General features: G+C 39.2%; 1 protein-coding gene across 3 annotated transcripts in view; it reads right to left on the reverse strand.

Moving 5' to 3' along the window:
• Positions 1-2,039: 2,039 nt before the first annotated feature.
• The window catches only part of LOC124159516 (discoidin domain-containing receptor 2-like), a 562,201-nt gene continuing 536,972 nt past the window's right edge, over positions 2,040-27,268 (reverse strand). For all 3 annotated transcript variants that reach the window (XM_046535396.1, XM_046535380.1, XM_046535387.1), the window contains exons 13-17: positions 12,785-12,891; positions 12,029-12,244; positions 9,627-9,719; positions 7,641-7,782; positions 2,040-6,572 (exon numbers count right to left, since the gene is read on the reverse strand). In XM_046535396.1, the coding sequence (XP_046391352.1) occupies positions 6,270-6,572; positions 7,641-7,782; positions 9,627-9,719; positions 12,029-12,244; positions 12,785-12,891 (861 nt within the window). In that variant the 3' untranslated portion in view covers positions 2,040-6,269. The remainder of the gene's footprint in view (positions 6,573-7,640; positions 7,783-9,626; positions 9,720-12,028; positions 12,245-12,784; positions 12,892-27,268) is intronic.

The raw sequence follows: 27,268 nt of genomic DNA on the forward strand, positions 1-27,268 counted from the left end.
TATAAACATGGGCATATCCAATAGATAACTAATGAGCGATCTCAATTATAGAATAACGGACACTCGAAAGATTCAGACCTCACACATTAGGCTATTAAATGATTTCATGGGTAAAATATACATGTGGTTGACCTATTTAAAACGCTCATTGAAATCGCTTCATGCGAATGCTGGTGAAGCTGCAGCCAAAGTAATATCACCAAAATGAAATAGGAAAAGCTCTTCAGATGAATATGAATAATTTTCAATCGTAAACGCCGTTAAATGCGACACCCCGTCTCATTTGTTACCTCAAACAGCAATGAAATATCAAACTCTTAGGGAGGCAAAATGATTTGCTTGAAACGTTCAATGGTATGAGGCTCAACTATGCGGAAGTAGATATTCACAAATGAAAAGAAGAGTTCGTTGACTTCCACTGGTTTATTTTATTGGTACGATATGCTTCGATCCCTAGAGGTCAGGGAAGTCATTTGTGGCGTACTTGAAGCGTAATTGAAAATGACCTCTATCGATCGAAACATGCCGTACCAAGAAAATAAATCAGTGGAAGTCAACGAAGTCTTCTTTAAACTTGCGTGAACTATTAAGTGAGACAGTACTTACTTTTAGTTCCAGTGATAGCCATGGCAACGAACAAATTATTGGATAGCTCCACAGAAGATTGACGACGTTAAATAATCCACGAGAAATGGGACACACGTGAGAAATTCATTTCGCGAATGAAGCACGCTCGGAAACTAGGCGCCCTCGAGGCAGCTGAACTTCGTAGGTGCGGCTGTGCGAAGGAGACACGATGCCGGAAATGGCACAGCCAGCCTGGCCTATGCTCTGGCTCTTATCCTTCGCCATCGCAAATTCGACCTCGAGGACTCCTTTTAACCGAAGACTGAAGTTTTTGGACGCCACACGTGTAGAGGAACGTAGGTGGAGGAGAGAGGGCTAGAGGCTGGGAGGGAGGGAAAGGAATCACTGCCATGGGGTGGAGTACACTCTCTCTCTTTCAGTTCCAATGGGAATGCATAGAGGAAGCCCAATTACATCCCATAAAAGGATGATTACTGTGGCCATATCGGTCGCATTTTAATCGGTTTTCAAAAATGTCCGCGGTGCGGTGATGAGTACAATGCGATCCACTTTTTTTCAATATTTTTCATCATTATCTTTAAAATAGGCAGCAATAGCATTGAAAAGTTATTAATTTGATAGATTACATCATTATTTATATAAACTTCGGTTGACACTCCTACGTAAACCTTATTTCCCCGTGAAATGCGGATCACTTTGCCCGTCAGCGTCGCCAGTGGCGGCTTTTGTAAACTCATTTAAATGCGCGGTGGGTGACGACACATTTCGAGTCCGAATTGAGGGACCTCTTTTGTAATGTTCGTGCATTCGTCAAAGGTGAAGGAGAGAGAAATAGAGATAAGAGCACAATAGGCCTTTGGCTTGGCAGTCAGCCGTTGTCAAGGCGAGCGCGTGCCGGCATCGCAACGGAAGCAAAGTAAACGGCCATATCCTCGTCTACCATTGCTCCTCTTATGATTTTTGCTCTCCCAATCACCTTTCTTCCTAGGTACTTTCATTTTTACCGAGCTTGTATATTATTGCCTCTCTTTTCTATTTTTCAGTGCCCCCCGCCCCGAGTGGGTAGGTACATTTATTGTTTTCGAAACCCGGGATTTTTTTATAAGCTGTGCTGAAGAGAAGTATTCATCACACATTATATAGTGAAGTTCCTCTTAAAAAAAAACAAATTTTGCTTTCAGTGGGACTAAGAACTTAACTTAAGAGTATCCTGCACTAAAAATAAAAAAAATCTCTCACCAAAATTTGTTTTGTCCCCAAAAGTCTCGGTAAATAAGAATATTGTAAAGTGAACCCCAAAGTGGCAATGTACCAAAGTATAAGTGTTGTAAGAGATGTTGACTATTCATGAGAAGATCCGGGATTATATTTGCCATGGAAAATAAAAAGGTTGAATTAGCCATTGAAATTATAATCATCATCCATAAAACCGTGAGAATAAAAGCCAAAACTCAGAAGCCAACACATTTATTATCGACATTAAGGAATACAAAAAGCATTCATTACTCAACTGTAGTATTTTTACAGTCTTATTACTGGGAGCTACCTAAATTAATAAATGTAAACTTGATATGTCTATAGGATAATTTTTCAAATCTATGTACCTTTTTAACTGTTAACATTCTCCCGAAAGTGCTGTCCATTTACTCCGGTATTATTCACCACACGATTGATATAAATAAGGAAAGACTGGAAACTGCCATTATCACTGTGTGAACACCTCTGCTTATGTGTAAACTAAGCATTTTGAAAACAACTTTCACACTTCCCTTGATTGGTGAATTGGATGACATAAAAGTGTGCACATATCAACGAAATATTCAGTAGAAGTACACGAATGAGCATGATTTCGGCTACTTGCGTAGCTTTTGTAGTGAGAATAGATTTACTCTCCATCCCATTTTCAGAATGTTCTTGCTTTTTACATAGACAATAGTTATTAACTCTTATTTACAGTAAAATACCTTTCGATTAAGATATTTATTTTTTTAATCGGACTTTTTATGAATTTTAGAAACTTTTCGCCATTTAAAAATCAGTTTATATCAAAGAAAGGAAAGAAAAATATAAGTTATACATCTATCTACACCAATTAGGTATGGAAAAAGTGTATTCGTCAAACAATTTTTTACTTTCCAACTCCAGTATTATATAGAGTTCTCGCGTTTGAAATAAAACGTTGATATATTTCAAACATATAGATATGAATAAACACTGCTCCCTCGTCAGACGTTATAAGTGATCTCTCTCAAAAAAGTTTAGTCGAAATGAAAGGACCTCCCTCGGTGGAATGCCATTCATGTAATTTTTACAGTGCCGACTTCACTATATTATGTGCTTTTAAGATCTCGTTTCACGTATACCAGCAAGATCTCCGAGTCCAAGTAGCGTTCTTTGCAGTCTATGGGTCGCGGATGCGCCGATAGGGAAAGAAAAATTCGCGCTAGCCCCATTCGTATGTTTGGCACCACTGATGAACAACAAAGATAGTTCTCAACATTTCCCATCTTCTGCGTCTCGGAGATACATCAGACTTTAGGAATGGAAGAGGAATTCATTACATGATTATTTATATGCATATATTTATGTTTAATATCATAAGGAATCAAAAAATTCACAACTGGATTTTCTCGCTCGAAATGGATATAGGTCGCACTTACTTCTGAAAGAATGCAACGACTATTCCCTCGGCCCGGAGACCGTTATTTTTCGAATTTTCACTGCTCTTGATTGTCTTACGGCAATGTGAGAGTCTAGCTTCCGACAGCGCTCTCTCTTATCTTCTACAACACTTAGCTACGTGAGTACAATAATTGTCATTAAAGAAAAATGTGAGACTCAACCAACAGTTTTGGATGCCTTCAACAAAGAAGCGATTGAAGATAAAATACTCCCTCGATCGCCTTTTTTTTAAATTTACCTCTGGGACTTCTGAAAGAAATTCTAATAAAGCAGACAGATTCATTAGCCTTCCCCCTATAAAACCTACAATCTTTTACAAAGCTTTCTCTGGGTGAAGATGAAAATTTTGCAAGGAAATGAAAATATTTTTTGATTTACACAGCTAAAGAAGAACTACTTGAAGTGATTCTCATAAATACTTTAATTCGAATTCACTCTCCTTTACTTAATACGCGCCATTGCTTCCAAAACCGATTATGCTTACACACAGATGAAAACAGAACGCATTTCAAAGGAAAAAACTTTGAGACGTTTGATTCATCAACGATTTACAACTCACTAACTACTACCCTTGTAATGTCCGAGCTTCTCAAGAAATAACGGGATATCATGGAATCGATCACCCTCAGTTTTCCACCCAATTTTTCCTAAACATCTTGCTTCGGTGGGTGCAATTCTTCCCGTGTAAATATGACAGATCATGGGAAGCGATTCGAAGTTTTCTCAATAATTTCATACAGATCAAGAGAATGCGAGCTCGTCATACACTCTACCTCGTATTGCTCCAGCTTCTTCACTTTCAATGACTTAATTATTTTTGAGAGGATTCATACCATTTTTTAGGAAGCCCAACAATGATAAAACACTATAAGGAAATAATAACAATTTCACAGAATTCCCTCATTACCAAGTACTAAAATGTTACATGTCTAACCCTGCGATCGATCTTTTTAATTTTTTTAATGCGGCTGAACATGATTTTTTATCCTTTATGTGGGTACATCCCAACCTTTAAAAATCTCTTCGCTGTACAATTCAAAAAAGCATTACCTTCTTTCGCATTCTAGTGAGCATTTTAGGTGTTTATCGCTCATCAACACTTCAAGTGGGTGCAAAGGTCTAGAGATCATGTAGTTCGTACTGGTTGAAATGTTCTCTCAAGAAAACACCGCGAATTTACGGTGGGAAAACGTCCGTGATACCGTGGCACACGCTCCTGATCAACAGAAGCCTCACGAGCGGTAACACTGAAATTCTAGTGATCCTCGCAGTTCACATGTTACAAGACATATTACCAAGAAATATATCTGTAAAAATCACCAAGATATGATGCAAGATCAATCCCTCGTACACTTAAATGTATCACCGGGGATCTCACAAAAAAAAACTCAATCACACGGTTTTTTTAGCCTCAGTTTCACAAAAAGAATATATATACGTACCAATGGCCAAACATCAACACGTGTTCAGAACTTCATTTTTGACTCGCGCCAATCACGCAGCAATAATATTTCAAAAACACAGATGCACGCAATCAGAATAGGCCTTTCACACACAAACACCACTCACTTTTTTATCACGTCATCGAAATTTCTCGAAGAACTGAGCGTATGAAAATAGGGAGAGAAGATAAAAAAGAGATTTTTTTAAAAGAATATAGACAGTTGAGACATACTTCGAGATTTTTTCTATCCACATGCCTTTTACATCTGAGCTTTTTTAATTGATTAATATTATTTTTAGATCTAGCATCATGAGCCAGCGATTCGTAGTTACCCATTCACACAAATATTCTTTGATGGACTCACTGGATTTATACTAGGTCTATCTCATAAGTTATCTTACACGAATCGCAGGCACCGAAGAGATAAAGAGAACCACACTTTTTTCCCTGACGACCATCGGAAGACACTAGAGTGAACGAAAGAAGTCAATACAATATGGCACGATCAGGAAATACTCGTTTTTACAGCAATTCAAAGAGATTCCGCACATAAACATCCCCATTTTTTTCAAGAAAAGAATCATATACTCTCGGAAGATCACTGCTTCGATTCACATTGAAATATATCAAGAGTTGGTTACCACGTGATGAAGACATGAATCAAAAATATTACATTTGGTAATGGAGTCACCTTTTTTTGGCTCCCAGTTATTCTTATCCTCTTCAGGTGAGCCATTAAATTTTGTTTAATACCTTAAAAACACATGGATAACTTCTATTTTAAGGTAACCGCTGGTTTTTCAATTCCGGCAAAATAAACTTCCATTTATCCAAAAGAATCCCACGAAAATCCTCTCGGAAATCTTTCACAGACGTTAGTATCAACTGCATTCTCGTTCCTTCACGAAAAAACATTCTTATCCGAGCTATCAGTCTTATTCCACCAGAACAACTTCTAACCATTATCTTCACCCAAACGAAAACAAAATCTTGTACCCCATTCTTAAAAATATATGTACAGTAAATGGTGAGCAATGTTGATCCGACACTCCTCCCTCCATAATCTCATCTTATCCTTATGATATATTGCTCCGAAATTAATTCCTTTCCTGGAAAAATATAAACCACCGTATGCCGGCAATTCGAGAACTGAAAAAGGGGCCTTTAGCACCTCGACGATCAGATGATCGAAATCGACAGTTTTCATTATTTCATCTCCCCAAATCAGTGTCGGGGAGAAGGAGAGGAAACGATCTTTTATTTGCAAACAGTTTTGTTTCCTTATTGTTTTATAAGCATATCTGACTCGCTTGACCCAGGGTCAAATACGGATCGCATATCCTCATTCCATCACAGCACTCGAATTGTTTTCTTCTGGCTCCTCAACATCCACTCTAGGAGATTTCTTCTCCTTCGGCTGAAGCTTCTCCACTGACGGGTCCCTCTCGACGCTGCCCGCCATGTTCTTCTTCGTGGAGTCGATCGTCGCGCCGCCACCGGCGTCCACGCGCTTCAGCCGCCTTCGCCTCGAGGTCTGCGATCCGTGGGGCCATTCTCACACGGTCGCTGGCACGTAGCCCAGGTTCTTCCTCTGAAGGAACAGGTGGATCTCGCCGAATCGCGGCCGGTCCACCTCATGCCTCTTCCAGCACTCGCCCATCAAATCGTAGATCTCGCGCGGGCATGCGGGTGGCTTCGTGAGGTAGCGCTGCATCCCGTCGTTCTGGTACCAGTGGTTCGAGTTCTCCACGACTTGCTCATTCGTCAGCTCGGAGAAGGGAGTCTGCGCGCAGAGCATCAGGATTTCCCATAGCGTCACCGCGAACGACCACACGTCGCTTTTGCTGCTGTGCAACCCCTGAAATGGAATGAAGATACGGTTATCACAAAAATTGGATTGCAAACTTCTGCCGCCCTCAGTGGCGGTGGGGTAAAGTCCTCGCATGCCAATCCGTAGGTCGCGGGTTCGAATCACGCCTAGGTAGGTGATCCCTAACCAGGGAATGGATTTTTGTGTTGTGCGTTGTTGATGTTGAAAAACCGGTTGTAAAGGCCGCAATGTGCTGTTTATGGGGAAATGGGAAATAAATATATAAATAAAATAAAATATAAACATGGGTGAAGTGGAGGTTCAAATATTTCGAAGTGTAACAAAATCAATACTTATTTTATTTTATTCTCAAACGCCCGGATACAGCTCTTCTAGGCCATTTTAAACCGGGGTGTTCAACAAATGTAACAAGCAAGCTTACACTAACGACCATGCCCTGGACCAGGGAAACCTACCCAGGCGGGACTCGAACCCGCGGCCTCTTGTTTGGCAGGCGAGAACGTTACCCCGCCGCCACCGAGGCCGACTACCTATACCACCTATGAATGAGTTTTTAGCATTTTCCGCATTATTTTCACAACAGCCTGGATTACATTCAGTAACCTCTACACACCAGAAATATGGTTAAAATGAACACATAGGTCAAAAACGAGGGATAACATAATTATGTACCTCGGAGGTAAAGGGCACTATGTCCGTTGTCTTATTTTTCAGGAGAGCTGTTTTAAGATTTAAAAAAATTAAACTAGCATTTGCTGGAAGGTTAGGTTTACAATGACATAGTTATATGTAAATGTTGTAAACTTGTTCCCTAACTTTCCAGTACTTACAGGTTAAATTAAAAAAAAAACTTAAAACTGCTCTTCTGCAAAATTAGGGCTAAATTAGGGAAAAATCTTCACACTAAACCATTCTTGAGTTAGAGAAAACTATTAATGTATTACAAGCTATAAAAATACTGAATTAGGGAGCCTCAATTCTGGTTAGCTAGTTACTCTTCAAATGAATTGCTAACATTCCTAATTTATTTTATGAGAGTGGCATTCGTGAAATGAGCACTATACACGAAAAATAAAGTTTCATTGCGATACTTACGAGTAACAGGCTTTCCCAGGCCATCCACCTGATTGGCAACCTTGCTTTGGTATCGCTTACGTAGTAATCATTCTCGAATCTACTCCAGTACATTGCATGGTCCGTTATTTTTAGAGAATACCCTTTCCCGACGACGCAATTTCTAGAAGAGAGAAAAAAATAATGGCATTAACATCATTATAGTATCAAAAGCTCTTATATACTATCTGTACAAAATATTCATTTGAAATTCATGGTAAGAAAATTACTTTTATCCGCTGTTTGGCTCAGCTGTCATACGAAGTAAAAGTAAATTAACCGTGAAGTGGAATATTCTAATAGTTAGAGGATTACATATTATTGAAAATTTATAACACTCAATTTTCTAAATTTCTACATATAACTCCTGATATTTCTCATGTATTTGGAAAATAAGGTACTTCATATTACATTAGGTATAGAGTTGAGAACTCACAATTAAAAGCCTCAATGGAGTCATCATAATTCCATACCAATATATACCTTTTTTGCCGTCTTGACAAAAGAATCAACGTGTTGATGAGCATTTTCAACCAACGTCACAGAGCTAAAACTAAATACTACTTTATTGAAAAAAGAACATGAAAACAGTTTCACTGACTTAGTGTTAAGGAAAGCTCTTGCAGCATATTGCACTGCCAAAAATCGGGACGAAATGTGTCCCATTTGCCAAAACTAGCAAGCAAATAATTATCATGCGATTTTATGAGTAACTGTCAGCCGTTATTTTTTTTCCCTTCACCGAGCATCAGGTGGCCTCTTAAAGCTGAGAAGGCAGTTTGGAAATTGGGCGGGGCCAAGACAAAAAAGGCCCATAAGCTGATGGCTACATAAAACAAGCCTATAAAAATTGCGGCTTGCAAAAAAGGTGATTTCATAAGTAAGCATACGGGCAAAAAATGACTGTGCGTATATCCCTCTCGCCAGATCCTACGGACCAAGGAAAAGCTCCGAGCCGTTGGTTGCTGGCGCGAGATTTATCGCTCTCCGCTACGCATCTGTTTTCCGTTTCGCTAAATATACACCCCCTCCATTTCTTCCACTCACATTTCACACCGTCTCTCCAGTAATTTAGCCCTTTTTCAATATTTCCCATCCCATTCCATCCCAGGGTACATTACTTTCCTGAAAAGGTTCCATCTCTTTCGGTGCTCGTATGTATTATACGGTTGAATTGATAACTTCATGTGGGAAATATATACATTATGGGATGTATTATACATTTAAACCATTCATCAATACGCCTACAGTTGAATTGGCAGATGTGTGAACTTGAAAACTTAATTTTACGGGATAGGTGGAACATATGATTCATAGAATACAAATGAGAATTATACACAGTAGAAAGGGGAGGTATACAGATTGGATAGTAAATACTAATAAAATCATTATAGTAATAAAAAAGGTTCCAGAATACATCTCTAGACCTGTTTATATACGCGAGAATTAAAAGGGGTAGGTGTAATTAATGTTTAAAAAATGGAGACTTCGTGAATCGTCTCTCTCTGATGAGTTCAAATAGTGCTTAAATAGTCTAAATAATTAATTGAGGATATTTAATGTGCAACAACTTTGTATGTATGGACTACGTGCTATCACAAAAGTAGCCTTTAAAATCTTTATTTACACTGAAACGTTAAAAGTGGTTCCCTGACATTCACTGGTTAGGGACGAATTGGAATCTACACAGATTTAACGCTGCCAGGCATTACGACCTTATTCCACCCTCTAATTCTTAAAAACCTAAGATTATAAAACGCTAGAATCTCAGACAAAGTTAAAATAAACAATGTTCTTCTACATCATTAAAATAACAAGTAATTTTCAGCCTAACTAAACCTAAATCAACATAAAATAAAATATACTGAAGTAAAGGAAGGTATATAGCTAATAGTTAATTATTAATTTGATAATTGGTGTCTCTGTTATTAATCAAAGTTTGATCTGAGGCCAAAAAAAATCTCTTACCGAGCTGCAAGATCCCGATGAACTAGATCTCTTGATTCCAGGTACTTCATTCCTGAAGCAATCTGTGTCGCCAAATAGATGAGAGAGCCGTAGCTGGAAAGGAGAGAATTTAGAAGATTAGTTACTAGCCTCGTCCTCACTTTAATTTTAGTTTCTTTGGATCTGATGGTGGGTCCTCAACGCTGTCTCATAAGCGCACCATAAATCCACCTATTGTCTCTATCATCATCAAACTATCTAATATTATTAATACACTCATAATTAATAGTAGTAGGCGTAACTTTGCGGAAATCCTTTATTGCAGGAATAGAAGAAATAAAAACTTGGCTATTTCCACATGGTGATTTATTGTGACTGACCATAGTTTCATTACAGCGTAACATTATCAAGGTGAGAAGTTATAGGTAAATTGACTTTTATATTTATCATAAAACGCTATTGCAAAAGAATATTTAATTTCATTCTCAAGCATGATGAAATCATATTGAAAATAACAAATAATTTTAAAAGTAAACAATTAAGTTCCTTACCCTTTCAAAAACCGGCAGGGAAATTTTTGAATATTTTAAACACTTATGGACACAATACTCGACAACACGTGACACAACAATGTTCCCACCCTCCTTATTACCCGCCTGAAGAATTCAAGCACCCAATCGACTCGTTTATCATAAAACGCTATTGCAAAAGAATATTTAATTTCATTCTCAAGCATGATCAGCATGATTATTCCAGACAAGGGGAAATGAGCTACGTATGTTTTTCATTCATAAGCAGAATTTTCCATTAAGTTTATATTTTTGCGAACATATTGAATGGATAATAACATTTTAACATACCAATATATTGAGTAAACTGCATAATCATTTCGTCAATATGACAATTTTAACGGATGTATCAATGATAAACTCTGCATTGGAATAGCTTTTGAGTGACAAATACACTCACCAAAGAATACCCAAATGATCTGAAATATATTCTAACCGAGTAAAATATGACGCTTAGCCAGAAAAATACGGGCTGCTAATCCAAATTGGTTGATCCGACGGAATAAAAACGGAGACGTAAATCGGGCGCGCTTGGTACAGGCAATTCGTTGAAAACCCACGCCAGTATGTTGGGAGGAAATTTCAGAATATGAGACAAAGGTAGACTGTAAACAAATGGCAGAGGGATCTTCAGGCTGAAATCAGCCTTCTGAAAGCCTCTGAAATTGCAAGAGGTGTTTGGAAAAGGGATTAATGATAATTGCCCTCGCTGTCGAAGGTACCTGCAGAGGCAGAATTTTAAGGGGAGGTTTCCACTAGGCTTAGCAAACATGAAAATAATTGCAAGAAATGCATTATGAAATCAACGTAGAGTTGAAATGAATACATTATTGGTGCCTGGATGCTATAGCAAAGGGTGTCAACATACAAGGTCAACGGAAATGGAAGATCTTCTGAATTAATTTGCAAGTAATAAAGTAGTTTATACCAAACTAGTAATTTTGCGTTGCTTTTACGAAATTAAAATTAAAATGGAGATTAAATTCTTTGCTGCAGGTCAAATCTGATATAATTGTATAGCATCAAAAACGTTAGTTAAATTAAAATAGGTTAGATTCGATTACTACCAGTGCATTTAATGCGATAAAAATCTATTCTCAATCTAAAATGTCGTAAGTGGGCTAGATCAGCTTATTTTCCAGGGTAGTAGGTATATTCCAAATGGGAAGCTCCATTTTCAACGCATAAAAAGCTGACTATATCAATTTTAGTTCGGTTGGTCCATGCTGCGTGCTTCTAAAGCCAGTTTTTCATAACAACATAAAAGTCACTCTAGAGCGACAAACTCTTCCGGATGGTCGAAGCGGAGCGACGAAATAAATGGCGGTGAGGAAATAGAAATATTGTAAGTTTCATCCGTTTTGTCGGAATATATCTTTAAATAATTTAATTTTGGCGACTAATTATTCCATAATATTTAATAAACTGGAAAATAGCCAACCGTAGTTGCATTATTTCATTATCATTGGTTTGAAACTAAATTCTCCTGTCAGCTAATATTTTCATACAGACGTATTTCTTAAATTTCACATCCTTTTATACATGCTCCATATATTTTACTCGAGGCCTTCCTATTCAGCTCTTGCTACCTACCTATCCCTCGACGATTTTTGTCCACTTAGCTTAATCAGCGTTACCGCACGCGATATTTTAATAACCATGCAAACATTCCGCGTTTAAAGTGGAGCTGCTTCAACCACGCAAACAGATCCAATCAAATGAATTCTCGTCTTCAATCGATTCGCACTCTTTTCTCTGGACTGTCAACACGTGCTATTCAAGTGAAATAGCTAAAAGTAGTCAACTTCTACATCAGTGCGGCGTGTGAAGCCAGCTGTAGTGGGTGCATCTCACCTCAGTGGTCCCGTGCCGTTGGTGATGGAGTTGGTGTCTGCGCCGCCCGCGGCCGCTAACCTCGCCTGCTGCTGAAGGAAACGCGGCAGGTCCCCGAATTCGGCGTGCTCCACGATGACGCAAAAGGGCTCGTCGGACGTGCACACGCCCAGCACCCGGGCCACGTTCACGTCCCTCACACTGGCGAGCCAGCTCGTCTCACGCAGGAACTCTTGCCTGCAGAAAATACAACCAGCAAGTCAAAAAGAGTTCTACAATACAGCTACACACTAATCTTTCTCATATCCGCCATATGCTAGTGATTAAGAATAAGAAGAGCTTTTCATATTAGTCTCTTTTCTCATTTAAGAATTACATGCCCAATAAATGCATGGCCACTAAAGTCTTACTTTTATTAATAAAAAATATCAGGGAATTGACCACATGAAATATTTTCTACGTGTAGGAACATGTCGCATGCGGATTCTGTGAATCATTGACAATTTAAGCTCATTTCACATCGTCTTCAGTACTCTTAAACGAAACTAAATTTTAAATTCTCATAGAAATCTTTTATCAATTGATTGCTCAGCATTAATGCTAAAATAACCGAGGACGAATTTTCCTTAAAATTTATTATTCTTTCGAAAATTTAAGCTAAAAGACAGATAAATGGTACTGAATTCCAAGAGAATTACATCAGAGTGAGATTAATGGCAGGTATTGACGATGCATGCAAGATAAACCTTAAAAATCACGATAACACATAAAACGTACTTGTTTGCGTCGTTACAGCCTCTCCAAAGAGATTTTACAATCACAAGTTTCTTGTGGAAAGTAGAGGTGCCGTAATCAGGAATAGCCTCAGCCTCACACAAATGTACCTGCAAACGAGGAAAGAAAATATTAATCCACAATTGTAAATATCAAATGACGTGATTGAAAATTGAAATACAATTTCTAATTTTACCCCTAAAAATATATTTCAATGGAGATGATTTTTATAGACAATTTTGAGTTCAAATCGACCAATCAGAGTAATTAATATATTGATTACAAAACCGGATAAATGTCTAAAATTGGTAAAATTTCATGCACTAATATTTTAGTACTACTATGACAAGATTTTATAAAAATATCTCTTCTCGATATATAAGGTACTTTTTTCCTAAAATGGGGCAATTACGTTACGTATTCTATTCTTAAAAGATGCGCACTTCCTAGATGAAGTACGGATGAAGGAGTACAAATTTGTGCAGTTTTTTCCTTGAGACCTAGTATTGATAATTATAGCTACCTATAGCAAGTCTTACTGTAAATTTTAAAAATTATTATGGTTTCATATTATGCAAGAATCTCCAAACAAAAAACTAGTACAACTACGGCTCAAGATTCATAACGTAGAATGTTCGTGACTGAATACAACGTATCTAAAATTAAGTGATAGGGGGCTACAATATGGGCTTTCATATCAATGTCTTATCTTTCATACGCATATCCCAATACGCACTCCGATGAGTTATATTGCAGGATGAGTTACGTTTCCTTCATAGGGCTAATGCAGACACTCCAAAAAAAGCTAAAACGCTCACTACAAGAAATGTGGATGAAGTTGCAAAGCGGTAAGAATATTAAAAAAAAATATCATCCTTAACTTTAGGAATAATATCGAATTATAAGTGCCCATTTCTACTCTAAGGCCGATAAAACAAGACAGAACTCGCAAAAAAATTACTTCAACTCAATGAAATGTCAGTGTTCAGGTCAAGCTTTAGGGAGTCCCTGCATTGATTATGCTATACTGAAAGACAGCTTAGGAATGGGAATCGTATAAAATAAAATGGCTTCATTTTGGATATTTCAACGGAAATCTTAGTTCAAATAGAGCATGGATAATGCAAAACTGGAGAAGTTATGAATTATGTTTTATCCACAAGGATTCTTACGTCATGTGGTCAAAAAATGGTATAAATAAATTATTATTACTTATTCGCCCCTCCTACCCTCTTGAAGTGTATCGAAAGATAAGGAGCCCAGCCCTGGCAAGGCCAATCAAAACAAGCCGACACTTGCGATAAAAAAAAGTTTTTCTCGCACTCCCCGGAATACGGATGATGTGGTAGTAAAGTTGGCAGAGGAGTCGAAAAAGCGAACGACACTGCGGGGTGAAATGTTGGCTAACCATAGAGACGTCAATATTGACGGTCTGGAAGGAAGTGCGGCGAAGAGATAGGGCGGGAGCCAAAGGGGGAATAGCGGGGCTTGAGGCGTGTGGCGGGGAGGGATCGAAGATGGGATCTCATGGTGTCGATGAGCGAGGAGGTGGGGTAGACACGATCCTGTTTGGTAAACGTTGCCGAGCGGTTGCAAAGATTACGGAAGCCGTCAGGGAGGAGAGGGGGGTGGGTGGGTTCGGGGTTCCGTTGCGCGAATATGTGTACGCGTTCCTTCGACCAGAGCTAATATGTTTTCGACACTGATTGGTCAGAGACGGATTTGAGCGCGGTTTTACGGCAAATTTCTGAAATTGGGCAACGATTCGGTCGACTTAGTTAACTGATTAAAAGGCAGGAGTTGCGAGAGCGCCGGTATCAAGAGCGCCGCTTCAAGTCAACCGGCCGGATGGTTGATCAAAGCCCAAATTTTATATCGCTCGGATAAAAAAAGCACGATTTTTTGGCGTGCTTTCACAAAAATGGGATATTAAATTTCTGGTTGGCAATCAACTCCGTCACGGATGATACCCAATTGTGGCTTTCATGATTTTCAACGGCGTAATACCCATTTGTTAGGATATTTATGCATCTATTAAAGTACTTTACCATTACTTTATTAATTATTATCAATTGAGAATACTTAGATAATTTTATGGTGCACACGTCACGAACACCTTGATATTTATAATTTGTCCCAATCGAGATGAAGAAGACTAGGCTAGTTGTTATGGTAACGTGGGTGTAGTAGCAATAAAGTTACCTACAAGTAATGTGTTCCGTGAGTCAATGGTAAAATGCAATTATAAAGCTGCTGAAAACCGCTAGGGTTATCTAATTTTTCTCGATATCTATTAACACTATGAAACTACCAGCCGGAGATCATAGTGACCCGCAAATGACTTGAGCAAATCCAAATCCTATGACGAGATTACTGACTGCCCATACATATCTTAAATGTACTTTCAAGACAAGTGAAACTGAGAGGAGGAAATCCTCTCAGACATATAACCCCTTGTCTATCCATTAACAAATATCATTATTAAAATGTTTTTTTTTAAGATCACCATGCTGAAACAAACATAGAAAAAGTTTTCAAAAAAGTTATCAATAAATTCAAATGCATTGAAAACGGCTAATCAAAAATATAAAGAATGAAACCATTATTTAAAATAATCCCATAAAACTCTTTTTGAAGCATAGTAAATATGTAGACCAAACCAAAATGGTAGAAGCAAAGAACGATCGAGTGAAGGCAAAAAATCAATGGACTGTACGGTGGAGGAGGTCTGGAGGAAAAGGTTATTTGGCGGATGCTGGGTGGAAGGCAGACAGTTGGAGGAGGAAGACGGATGGAGGAGGTGCGTTGACAGAGTGCAAGCAAGGCGACCGCTCCTTTGGCAAGGATTCCCCATCTTCGCCATGACATGTGTCTTGCACGTCCCGTAAGGCGTCGCGGAGGTAATAAATCCACACGACCGGGCGTTCGGTAATGGATTTGTACCCTACCCAACCGCCCACCAGACTCTCACCACCTCCCTTCAGCTACTGTGGCTTATTTTTCCCATTCCTTTCAATATACTCACCCACTTCCTCTGCCTCGACTCAAGATTTCCAAACGGAAAAAGAATGTAGGAGGCTTGGGGATAAATCAATTAGCCAAAAAGAATAGTAGGCAGAGTGAGGTAGGAGATAAGCGCAAGGGAATCAATCCGAAAATGACGCCAATGTATACATTTCATTTTCTAACTAGTCTCTCATGGGAGTAGTGGGTTGAGCGAGGGGCAAATGACAGAAATATTTTTTTGGCTTTAACCACCGATGAATCCTTTAAACTCCAACACAAAAATGTTCGTAATGAAAGGTGGTCCAGCGGAAAGAACTGGCCCCACCGATATGTGAAATTCAAACTCTTGTGGCTTTGCATGGGGATAACTATAATCCCCGCTATCGGAAGCAACCTTCGCCTTATAATACTGAGTGAGCACCACATCGCTCTCCATCCCCGTTTTTTACCCCACTAACCTTTTTTTAAGCAAGCGAATTGCTCATCTCTTTCGCACAAAGCGAATCGTCATGATGCAAAACCCAACCCACTCGGATAAAAGTGATTTGAACCTCGCTATGCTTATTATGATCCGGGGTATTCGCGTTTTTTTTTCAGTTTCTCAGCACGAGCCTGCATGTTCTTATATGCTTAAGTAACAGCTCTGCACCACTCAAAGAGAATTTCTCCGTAACCGCCGATATTAATCTTGTTCAGTGCCTGATACATCAATCAGGGTAACGTCATTTCGAGAATTATCGCCGAATTTTTTTTCAGTAACGGTTTTAAGTTAAGTTTCATACATACATTTATCATAATAGATCACTTAAAAGTAAAGTCAAACACGTAAAACGTAAAAATCAAGCGATGTGTACCACAAGAAGCAAATAAGTCTCAACCCCCGTAAAAGAAAATTATATTTATCACACTGAGGATTGAAAATCGAATAAAAAATGAGAAAATATCGAGGAATCTAATTCAAATAACATTGTAACAGTTACCACTGGACATTTATAACATTAGATAAATAAATAAAATTTAAGAGACATGATTATATACCTAATCAAATGCATTTATTTACTCTTTAAACCCTCTCTGTCTAATTACAGGCCTATATATTCAATTAAGGATGGATATAATCCCAGTATTTTCACACGATATGGCCCGAAATCGAGGTTGATCTTGATATATCTGAGTTAGACGATCGCATACGAATGAGACTTTTCATCCACTTAACAGTAGCAAACATTTGCTAATTACGCATTGAATCCACTCACAATAGGCAGGAGGGGAGGAATACGTGAGGGACCACGGAACGTGGGCTTCATTATTCACCGATCCCGAGTGTGCTCCCGCTACTAATTCCACGTGAAAGCAATCCATTTCTACTTAGCCAGATCGCGAACCTAACGCTGGTAGAAGGACGATTGAAACGATTATACGGGAGGGAAATGGCGCGAGGAAAATTTAAAACAAAAAAGTGGTTAATTAATTGGAGTTGATGTAGCACATAACTATAATGATGTTTATTATTTGATAACAACATGGATATGTATTGGCAACATAAAGTATTGAAAATTTGATATAGGGTCAACTCTGCCCTATAGCTAAAGCTTTGCCATCAAAAAAGCAAAAAAATAAATTTAATGCCAAATCTTATCATAGGATCATATGGCCGTTTAAAAGTCAGCCACTTGGTTAAAACCCGCATGCCGGTTGAATGAATTGGAGTGGAAGAATAAGGTACCTCTTCCGAAATAAAGGTGAATGCACATTTGGTGATTACGTGTTAAATTTCCAGCGATAATATTGAGAAAACGAGATTTTTTAAAATATATTTTTGCAAAATTCATGGAACAAAGAAAGGAGGATCACTCCGTGCTCTCATCTACCAAAGTAACATCTACAATGGTGTTTGTCGTTATTATATAGATTTGAACACACAAAACACATAATTTTGATGCTTACGATGCTTGATGTAACCAATACGACACATAACTCGAAAGAAAACGGGAACAGAATGGACAAAGTACTTCGTGGAGACGTTTATCGTGTGAAAAATTCCCGAGTAACATCTCAGACATAAATGTAGTTATTCCAACTGTTATCCTGACTCCCTTTTGTCATTCCTTATTCTCTTTATTAAATCTTTTCTTTACGAGTGTCACGCAAAGTGCCACTAACATACGCTTTTGCAGCGGCAGCAGTTTGTATGGTGGCTGTGGAATATAAATGCAGATACGACTGAAGCAGTTCGACGACCGGGAACGGCGGGGTAATTGAAAGACGGCGACGGAGAAGATAGGGGAAGAATGAGACGGTCTTCGGGAGGGAGATCGAGAGATGAAGCATGGATGCATTCACCCTCCTGCACCACTTTCATTCCAAACCCGAGTCTCGGAAATATCCGCCCCCTTCGTCAACCCCCGCCTCCCCCACAACTCTCCTTCCCCAACCCATTGCAGTCTGCCACCTCCTAGCCTTCGAACTCCTCCGTAAGGTACACAAGGCGGTTCGCCATGGGGTTGCAGAGGCGAGGTGGGGTCTCGGTGAAAAGGAGGCAAAATGCGTCTGCTTTTCTCTCTCTCTCTCTCGCTCTCTCTTGGATATAAACGTCAGTTGACGCCTCCGCGTCTCCCTGCAGGTGTGACTTTTATTGGAGTTCGTAATTCCCCGAAACCTCCGCGGCCCCCTCCCCATGAACTCACTCTGCCCTCTGCTCCTAGCCCAAACCAGTATTTAGTGCCCTCTCACTCCTTCCTCGGTGCCATTCCCTTCAAACGATACCCTGGCACCCTCCGCAATCCTAATACCCCTTCTCGTCTTTCTTGGTGCCTACCGCCAATATCCCCAACCCGCTCGCATTCCAGACTTCCCCACTTCCATTGAAACCGCGCCCAGAACATGCACACCTCTGTGACTGCTCTCCTCCGAACTTACCCTTCGGTTTCTCTGCTTTGGACGGATGTGCTAAAACATTATTGCTTCTCAACCGATAGGCCGCGAAAGGGCTGGTAGGGAGCAAAGAAAAGTGAACTGCCGAGCCTTGGATATGGCGCTAAATACTGAGAGAATTATAGGGTGAGAAATTTTGATCTTGTGCTTCTGTGTCATTATCATATTTTCATAAAAATAGGTGTTTATTGCACTTAGCTGTAGTTACATCGAGTCTTACCTAAAAATTTACCGCACGTATGCGACCTAAGATACCAAATTCCATTCATATGCATAACATTTGGAAATTTTATTTTGCAAGAGTCAACTTACAATCATTCCATTTGTCCTATTCATTAAGACTACGAAATTAAAATATTGTGAAACCGATCTGAAATATTTAATCATTAAAAAATATATTCATTACTTAGGCGATACTAAACTAGTTCTTAGGAAATATTTGCCACACATTGCCAGTGTAGTCTGCGTCAACTCAATACAAAAAAGAGTATTTTCAACTAATATGCTTTCGACTCTAGCCTATTATCTTCAAATTTGATACATTTTATGCCTCTAGTATATAGTGAAAAAAATTAAATTGGAGAGGTGTTACAACGGTAATTTAAAGAAGATTTTCATCACAAAAGTCGGGAATATTATAAAATTTGGGCGTGTCTTATTGTAAATAAACGGCTACTAAACTCTAAAAATAATACGGATATACCATTTGAACGCCTAAAATTTTAAAAATAAATAACTAGAACTAGAATATGGGCAGTATAGCTTTTTATGGCACATTTACAAACCAATGATTATTGCCTTTAAATTTTGCTGTTCAAGAGTCAGGATACCTTCGCAAATTTATGACAAAAACTAATCATCCAGTCAAATCCATAGCCCTAAGTAATACGTAAAAGTAAAATATATTACTAAAACCTCATAAAATATCCAAATTTTGGATTGATATAACTTGTTAATTGAAACTTGTTCTTGTGAAATTCTGCTAATAGTTATTTTTCCACTTCTTCCTTGAAGCTATAGATATTTAAAATTTTAAAGTAGCTGGGGTAGTAAATTTGAAAAAAAATTTCGTAATTAGTTAACGTGTTACACGTATGAGGTATACCATGATGTGACGCCTGAAATAACTACCGAAATATTCATTCCTCTATGGGTTTAGTAGAATTTCTCGCCAGCAGCGCAGCGGGCCCGGCGTGGAGCAGAACGCGCCGCACCACGAAATCCATTTCATACACGACCCATAGAAGGGCCTTTCATTGAGCATATCGGAAAGGGGCCGACAGAAATCTTACGCTAAAACCACATTTCCTAAATGACGACCCCGCCTCTTCGGTACAACCTACCATACCGTCTTCCATGACTGCAAGATCCTGCGAAACTGCCAGACGTCGTATCGCTTCATAATCCTCCTTCCTTCACCTTCCCGAGAACGGAAATTACCCTTTGAGTCTAAGGCATTCTCTTTCAAGGTGTCCTGGTTCGGTCGTTATTAGTCGGAATCCAGCAGCCGTCGGTGTCATAATATGGACGGGGAGAGAAGTCAGGCGACCTTTCGCAGGCGTTTGGAACATGCGGCACATGTTCACGTGCTATGCAGTGAGAATCTGTTCTAGGCTTCTTTAGCGTACATATGCGCTAAAGTTTAAGGGACACATGTGGATTGGATAAATAAAAATTTAGCTGTTTTTATGGTAACAAAATTTAAGCAAATACCTCCCTCCTGCGTTGTACTATGTTCAGGTCTCCTTAAGGGTAAGGGCTTCCATCCTTATCACCTTCCCCTACGCTTTGGAGTGCAAAGGTTTATTTTCATCTCTCAAGACAGGGAGAATTTTCTCGCACCTTGAACCCTATAATGCTTTGAATTAGACAGAAATATATCTCTGAATATGATCAATTTCACTTATTCCTATTCAAATGCTGTTACATTGGTCATACTCTGTGATAAAATAGAGTAAGTAATATAGTATTGTATAGTTATAATTTTGACAGATAATCCTGGCAAAATTCCGTGATCACGTATGTTAGGGTTTGAAAATTATCCAGAGTCATACATTCGCAACAAGTATTCGAATCGCAAAAAGCAACAAAAAAAGTTAAGACCAAAATTTTACGATTTTTTTTCAATAAATATCAAAATTTTACGACAAATATTCGATTATCACCCTAAAGTTGGATAAGCATAAAAGATAAATACGTCGTTTATGTGATCCAAGAGATATTCCGAGTCTGTATGCCCTTAAGCAGCTTAAAACGTTTGAGTATGCTTTCCTTTAGTAGAAACAAAGAGCAACTCATTACTCGTGCTAATTGGTTTTAGTACTTATTTAAAACCTTGGAAGTAGGTCACATGTATGGGCTTAATGAATATTTTGATGAATCAGAGCAGCATAGAGGAACAAAGAATCATGTTTGAAACTAGATAATGCCCCAGGATAACAGGATTAACAAAGCAATCAGCTCTGCAAATGAATGCATCATATGATTTGCTGCATCTTACAATGAAGATTAATGGGATAAAGGAATTTCCATAGGGGAGCAGCTAGTCAAAATAGATTAGCACGAGAATGAACGCGGTAGAAAAGGAGGGAGTGAACAAAGAAATAGCGGTAAGCGAGAGAATGAAGCAGGGGTGAAGCTTGGATGGGGTGAGGGCCTGAGTTTACGGGTTTTAATATCTACGACCCAGGGCAAGCTTTTACCCTTGCCGGTGGGAGGTAAAGAAAAGGGACAATATTAAAAGACGAAACGGAGTAAAGGGAAGAATAGCACCCAATCTGTGTATAAGGGATAGTCCACTGTGACGGTAGAAGAGGAACGAGGTTTGCAATCAAGCTATGACCCTCCACGGAATTGTAGAAAGAAGGAGTAATCATGATGGCCAGGTATATACCTATCAGATGGAAACCTATAAAATGGTTTCAGGCTTGACTTGGTGGAAGTTCGATACACCTATCCATGATAAAATCCATAATGGTAACGTCCACACTCAAACACAAAACTCAACTACCGACCATGGTTTCAGCATATTATGTCATTTTCAAGGTTATGTTATGCCCTTGTAAATGGCATAATATGTTTAAACCATGGTCGGTAGATGAGTTTCGAACTAAAGTGAGGAAATAACCATTTACAGTTTTTATCATGGATATATTAGACGGGACATCCACAATTGGGAGTTTACCTGAATCTTATCCATGGCCCGCGAAAATGCTTAACAAATGGTTTAAATTTTATTTAAGGTTCAACTAGTGCATTTATCGGGCTTAATAGGTTAGCCGAGTGCAGAATAGCAATGCAGCAAGGGTGGGCAGCTGGGAGTGTGTCGGTTCGCCAGCAATAGTGAGCTGGCGGCGGCGACTGAGGTGTGATTGTGTACCGGTGTCGGTGGAGAGAAGGACTGAAATTAAGCCACTGACTTCGTTCAAAACGTTTTTCCGACTATTTTAAAAAAAGATCCTTCATTCCTAATATCCTCCTCTCTGAAAATCCATAATTATCAATGCCTTCCAAAAGTTATTTCATCGCCGGAGTTTGTGCATTTAAAAAAATTATTTCACTACGGGTTCGAATTGGAAATCAAAATTTATCGAGTATTCATGAATTTAAGAAAATTACCCGTGTAACAACCTCGATATTTTAACATGAGTTCGGAAAGTATGTGACAAGGGTTTGGAAAGGGTGAGTACTGGAGAGAGGGTTGATTTTTTTCCGACCCCGAGTACAGCAAGGGAGGGCAGTCGGCAGTGGGTTGGTTCGCCAGCCAGAGGGGCTTGGCGTCGGCGAGTGAAATGTGGTTGTATACCGGTGGCAGGAGAAGGCAGGAGTTAGGAGAGGGTGATGGAGAGGGGCGACGGTGGCGGCGCGACGCGGGAGTAAAAGGGACCAGCAGCAGGTGAGCGTAAAATTAATCCCCATGTTGATTAAATCGGAAGCGGAAGAAATATAGATCTGGGGATATTTCGTGCGAGAGGGAGGGAAATAATTATATCGGGAAAGAAGATGGAGGAGAGAAAACCCCGTTCCGCGGGCAGGAATAAGGGGGAGCTAACTTCCCCCATAAAATAGAATCACGGTTTTCGGAAGGTGTGCTCTTGTCTGCAAGGAAGTGGCGGGGTGCCGTTTTTATTGCAGGGAAAGACGCCGGGGTGGGAGAAAGGGTAGGCAAAGGATAGATGCGGGATTGGGGACCCCTTCGGCAAGTACAGGGAAGGGGGCTTTGGGTGTGGTCGTAGCCAGGGGGGGTTATGGAGACAGGGACATAGTCTCCTCCTATGTGGGAGACGGCGAAGACGAAGTGGATAGATTTTATTAATGGCTCCCGTAGCTTGCCTTGCAGCTGGACCCTGTGCATTCAAGACCGACGGAATTATGTATCAAAAGAAGCAAGCAAGCGAGCGGGCGAGCAAGAGGGAGGTAGGGAGATGTAAAGGGGGGTTTTTAGGCCAAGAAAAAGTCGGGGATGAGCGACTTCAAAGTGCTGCTCAGAGGCTTACTTTGTGCCCCGGCTCACCTGAGAAGTTAATGCCCGTTCAAAGGGGCCACGGTTTATGCTCTTTATGGAGGAAGGAGGCGTTCTCCATTTGTTCCCCCATTCCGAGTAATATTTCATCTAGCTTAATAATTGGTCCTAATTGAAATTTGTTTCGTTCAATAATTCAAATTTACAAGTACGGCACTTTAGGAGGCCAAATATTAACGTAAGAGTTATTAAATATCGAGCTGTAAGGGTAATTACTAGCTTAAATTGTGAAAAGGCAAATTATTAATGCAAAGGGTATGTGTACATTACAATATAAAGACCTGCTACTAATAGCACTAAGGACGAAACAATCAGTCTGACTCAATGAATTTTCATCATGGAGTTACAAGCACAATCTGTCTGCCACAAAACTAGAAAAACCTGCAATACGAAGACAAGGCTGTTTATAACATAACTTTCACTCAAATATCATCCACCAATTTGATTTTCTCCCAAACTTCCGACAAACGGTGTAGTGACACGCGGTGGAGCAGAGTCCAAAAATTATTCTACGAACCTCACTTAAAAATCCAAATACTCTTCATTAGGCCGGCCCTTATTTTTCAGAATTGCGAAAAGTTATGTTTTCCTGGTCTCAAAATGATCCAAATGAGGTTTATTTTCACGTGTTAAAATTTGGTTACTTTAAAATAACGGCAACCCGTGCCCCAAGGGCCCTAAGTACTAAGGACCCTCAATTGAGTGTTTTGGGGTCGAAAAAGTTATACTCCTATGTAAAACGTAAAAGTAAAGCCCTTTAGGGCCAATTTTCTGTTTGTTTTTGACCTATCTCTAAGCGTTTAGGAGATATCGTCCGACGTAATGCAATCCCCCCCCAGGGCGCCACCCCGCACCGCGGCGCCGCTGAGGTACGGCCCGCACCACTTACAAGAACCTTCCCCTCCACCCCCTCTCCTCCCTCTACAAAGTCTTTGCTCCCACTGGCAAGATCTAGTCTCTGAAGAAATGTGCTTACGTTATAAAGAATTTAATTGCCATAACAATACTTCCAATCCAAGAGTTCAATTTATTTTCACTCTGTCCATGAATTTCGGTACATTAACCAAAATAAAATACATTTTCATTGTATTTCTAATTTTTCACTGACATCTCATATTTGGCAATTAAAGTGCTTTCCGTACGTAAGGGTTGTATTGCGATGAAAAGTCACACTTGGTAATAAATTTTGAAAGCCCTCTTCCTTCAACGCGACTGCCTAAAAATCTTGAATTTGTTTCACCCCTCCCTCTGCACTATCATTTCCCACTTGATGACCCCGAATAATTTGCAAATCGTTCTTGTATGTTCATCCCATTCAGGAATGTGGACATCAAAGAATGCAATGAATATTTACAATGCATTAAATAGCTTTTTCGAATTAGTAGTGACAAAATTTGGCATAGATACCTTAGTCATGTCTTTATGTATATAGAATGCCTTCTTCGATGGATCATATTTTCCTTCAAATGACCACATACGGCGTATCACGTTTTTCTTTTCACACCTAGAAATGAATCCTTCAAAGAATGACAGCCTACCAACTCCTCACTCATGTACCACAAGTGGTTTGAAAACCTCTTTTGTGCTGCTTTCGCTATGTCCAGGCTAACACTTTCGTAATTAACAAGTCTTTTTAGGAACTGCGGTTCACTGTTGGAAGCTAATGCAGCACAAGGAGTGGAGAACCACATCTTTTCCTTTCTTCTTGAATAAATTGAATCCTATTCCACCAATAACTGAATTTCGTTCTCCTCTTTATTTATGGAAGAACTTTATTTCTTCAGCCCAAGCACATTTATCCCAGAGATTACCTACACTTTCCTCCTCGTGCGTCAAAATTTCAATGGTACCGCTCCTCGCAATGTCAAACAAATCATCAAGTTTTGTTACAAAAGATTCTCTTCATCTCCACTGTAATTCGCGCTCTCTTTATGTCGCTGCACGTTCATCTATTCTTTGCGTCATTTTTCTAGCTTTTCAATCGCCTTATTTTCCGTAATAAGAGGAATTCTAGTTTTGTACCATGGATTAGACGCATTTCTCACGGTTTTTTTCGCACTAAGTCTTACAAATTTCGAACCTATTAGGTCATAGAGAAAACACACAGTACTTCTCTCACTGTAGGTAAATTTGAGCCGAGTATATTTTCACTTTCTTTTCCAACCAGTTCAACGCCTGGATTTAGTCTTGATTACATGCCTTTCCTTGTTGGTCTAGTCTTTAAATGAACTTCAAGTGCATGATAAAGTATTTATTTCACCACTTTTCTCCTTACATCCTACAAAAATTAGCACCATCTATCCTTTGCATGCTATGCACAAGAACTATCTCTCCACAGTGATCTACATCCGTGAACTGACTACCTCGTTTCTTCTTTCTTGATATATTTTGATCTACTGTTGGAGTCCTGGAAGCGCTGCTCATTCCCTTCATTCCTTTATAAGTCACAGTCACAATTGTATCACATGCTTATAACATATTGTACATAAAGAGCACTTTGGAACAAAGCCTGCTGGATTGATTCGCTGCCATATGGCGGCAAAAATTCAAGGTTTAAGGGGTCGGTACCAAGTACATAGGACGGCGTTGACATTATAGGCTTAAACAACATTAATCATGACACAAGAGGAACAATCTATTCAATACAGTACCACTAGCATGTAAATCTTGTCACCAGGAGCATAGTCTTTGCCGAGGGAGGGGAGGGGGTTGAGGGGAAGTCTGTAGTAAGTGGTACGGGCCATACCTCAGCGGTGCCGCGGTGCGGGGTGGCGCCCTGGGGGGGGGGGGGGGGATTGCATTACGACGGACGATATCTCCTAAACGCTTAGAGATAGGTCAAAAACAAACAGAAAATTGGACCTAAAGGGCTTTACTTTTACGTTTTACATAGAAGTATAACTTTTTTGACCCCAAAACACTCAATTGAGGGTCCTTAGTACTTAGGGCCCTTGGGGCACGGGTTGCCGTTATTTTAAGGCAACAAAATTTTAACACGTGAATATAAACCTCATTTGGATCATTTTGAGACCAGGAAAACATAACTTTTCGTAATTCTGAAAAATAAGGGCCGGCCTACTCTTCATGCACAGCAAAAATTAGAAGAAAAAATAGTTTTAAAATAGGGTAAAATAAAATAGGTCATTAATTTACCATATTCAATAAAAGACACTTTTTAATAATATTTTGTGCAGTAGTTGTGAGTCTGTCAGTGATAATTCACCGATTATTGAATATGACATGTTTCTAAATAATTTACGCATTACAATATATACGCTTGGTAATTATATTATCACTATTTACGAAACAGAAATGCAGCAAAAATTTAATTTGATAGAAAACTATAAATATTGACTGCCACAATACAGCCATTTATAATGTGCAAAATAAGGACTCGTAAGTTAATAATTGAACGCATCAAAATTTTATTTGTAAAACGCAAACCCTTTTAAATTAACATGATTTGAAGAGACGATTAATAATTTATGTAGGCTGAAAAATTATGCTAATTACTAATTCCGTTGAACCACATGAATAATGCATGACATCTTGCTTGCAAATGTAGGCCATTTATTCCATCATGGACACGTGAACGACAAAATATATCGCATTCGCAGGAATATCATCCCCTTTAAAAGCATGCAATACGCAGCTAACTCGCCTTTAACGAAATCAAATTTCAATAATCCTCTCATCTAATTTCACGTTAAACATAGGCTACTTTTTTTTCTTTTCTGGTGAATATTAAATTTTGTAACTGCACAGGTATCCTTTGAACATTATCCTTTCTCAAAAATTCACGCAAGAAACAATATGTTTTATTGAGAAGGGATGCGCAATTAAATTTTTCATTATATACCACCCGTGTAATTGTGATTGTTGACTGTAAACTTACCAAAGGAAGATATTTCAGAATTCTGTTGGTGAGATTCACTGGATATTTATACAGACATAATGAACGCTTTGACAAAGATTTCCATAGCTTACAAAATGAAAGGTTACGTATCTATCCACACTTGACTAAC

This window comes from Ischnura elegans, chromosome 1 (assembly GCF_921293095.1).
Source record: "Ischnura elegans chromosome 1, ioIscEleg1.1, whole genome shotgun sequence".
NCBI classification, from domain to species: domain Eukaryota; kingdom Metazoa; phylum Arthropoda; class Insecta; order Odonata; family Coenagrionidae; genus Ischnura; species Ischnura elegans.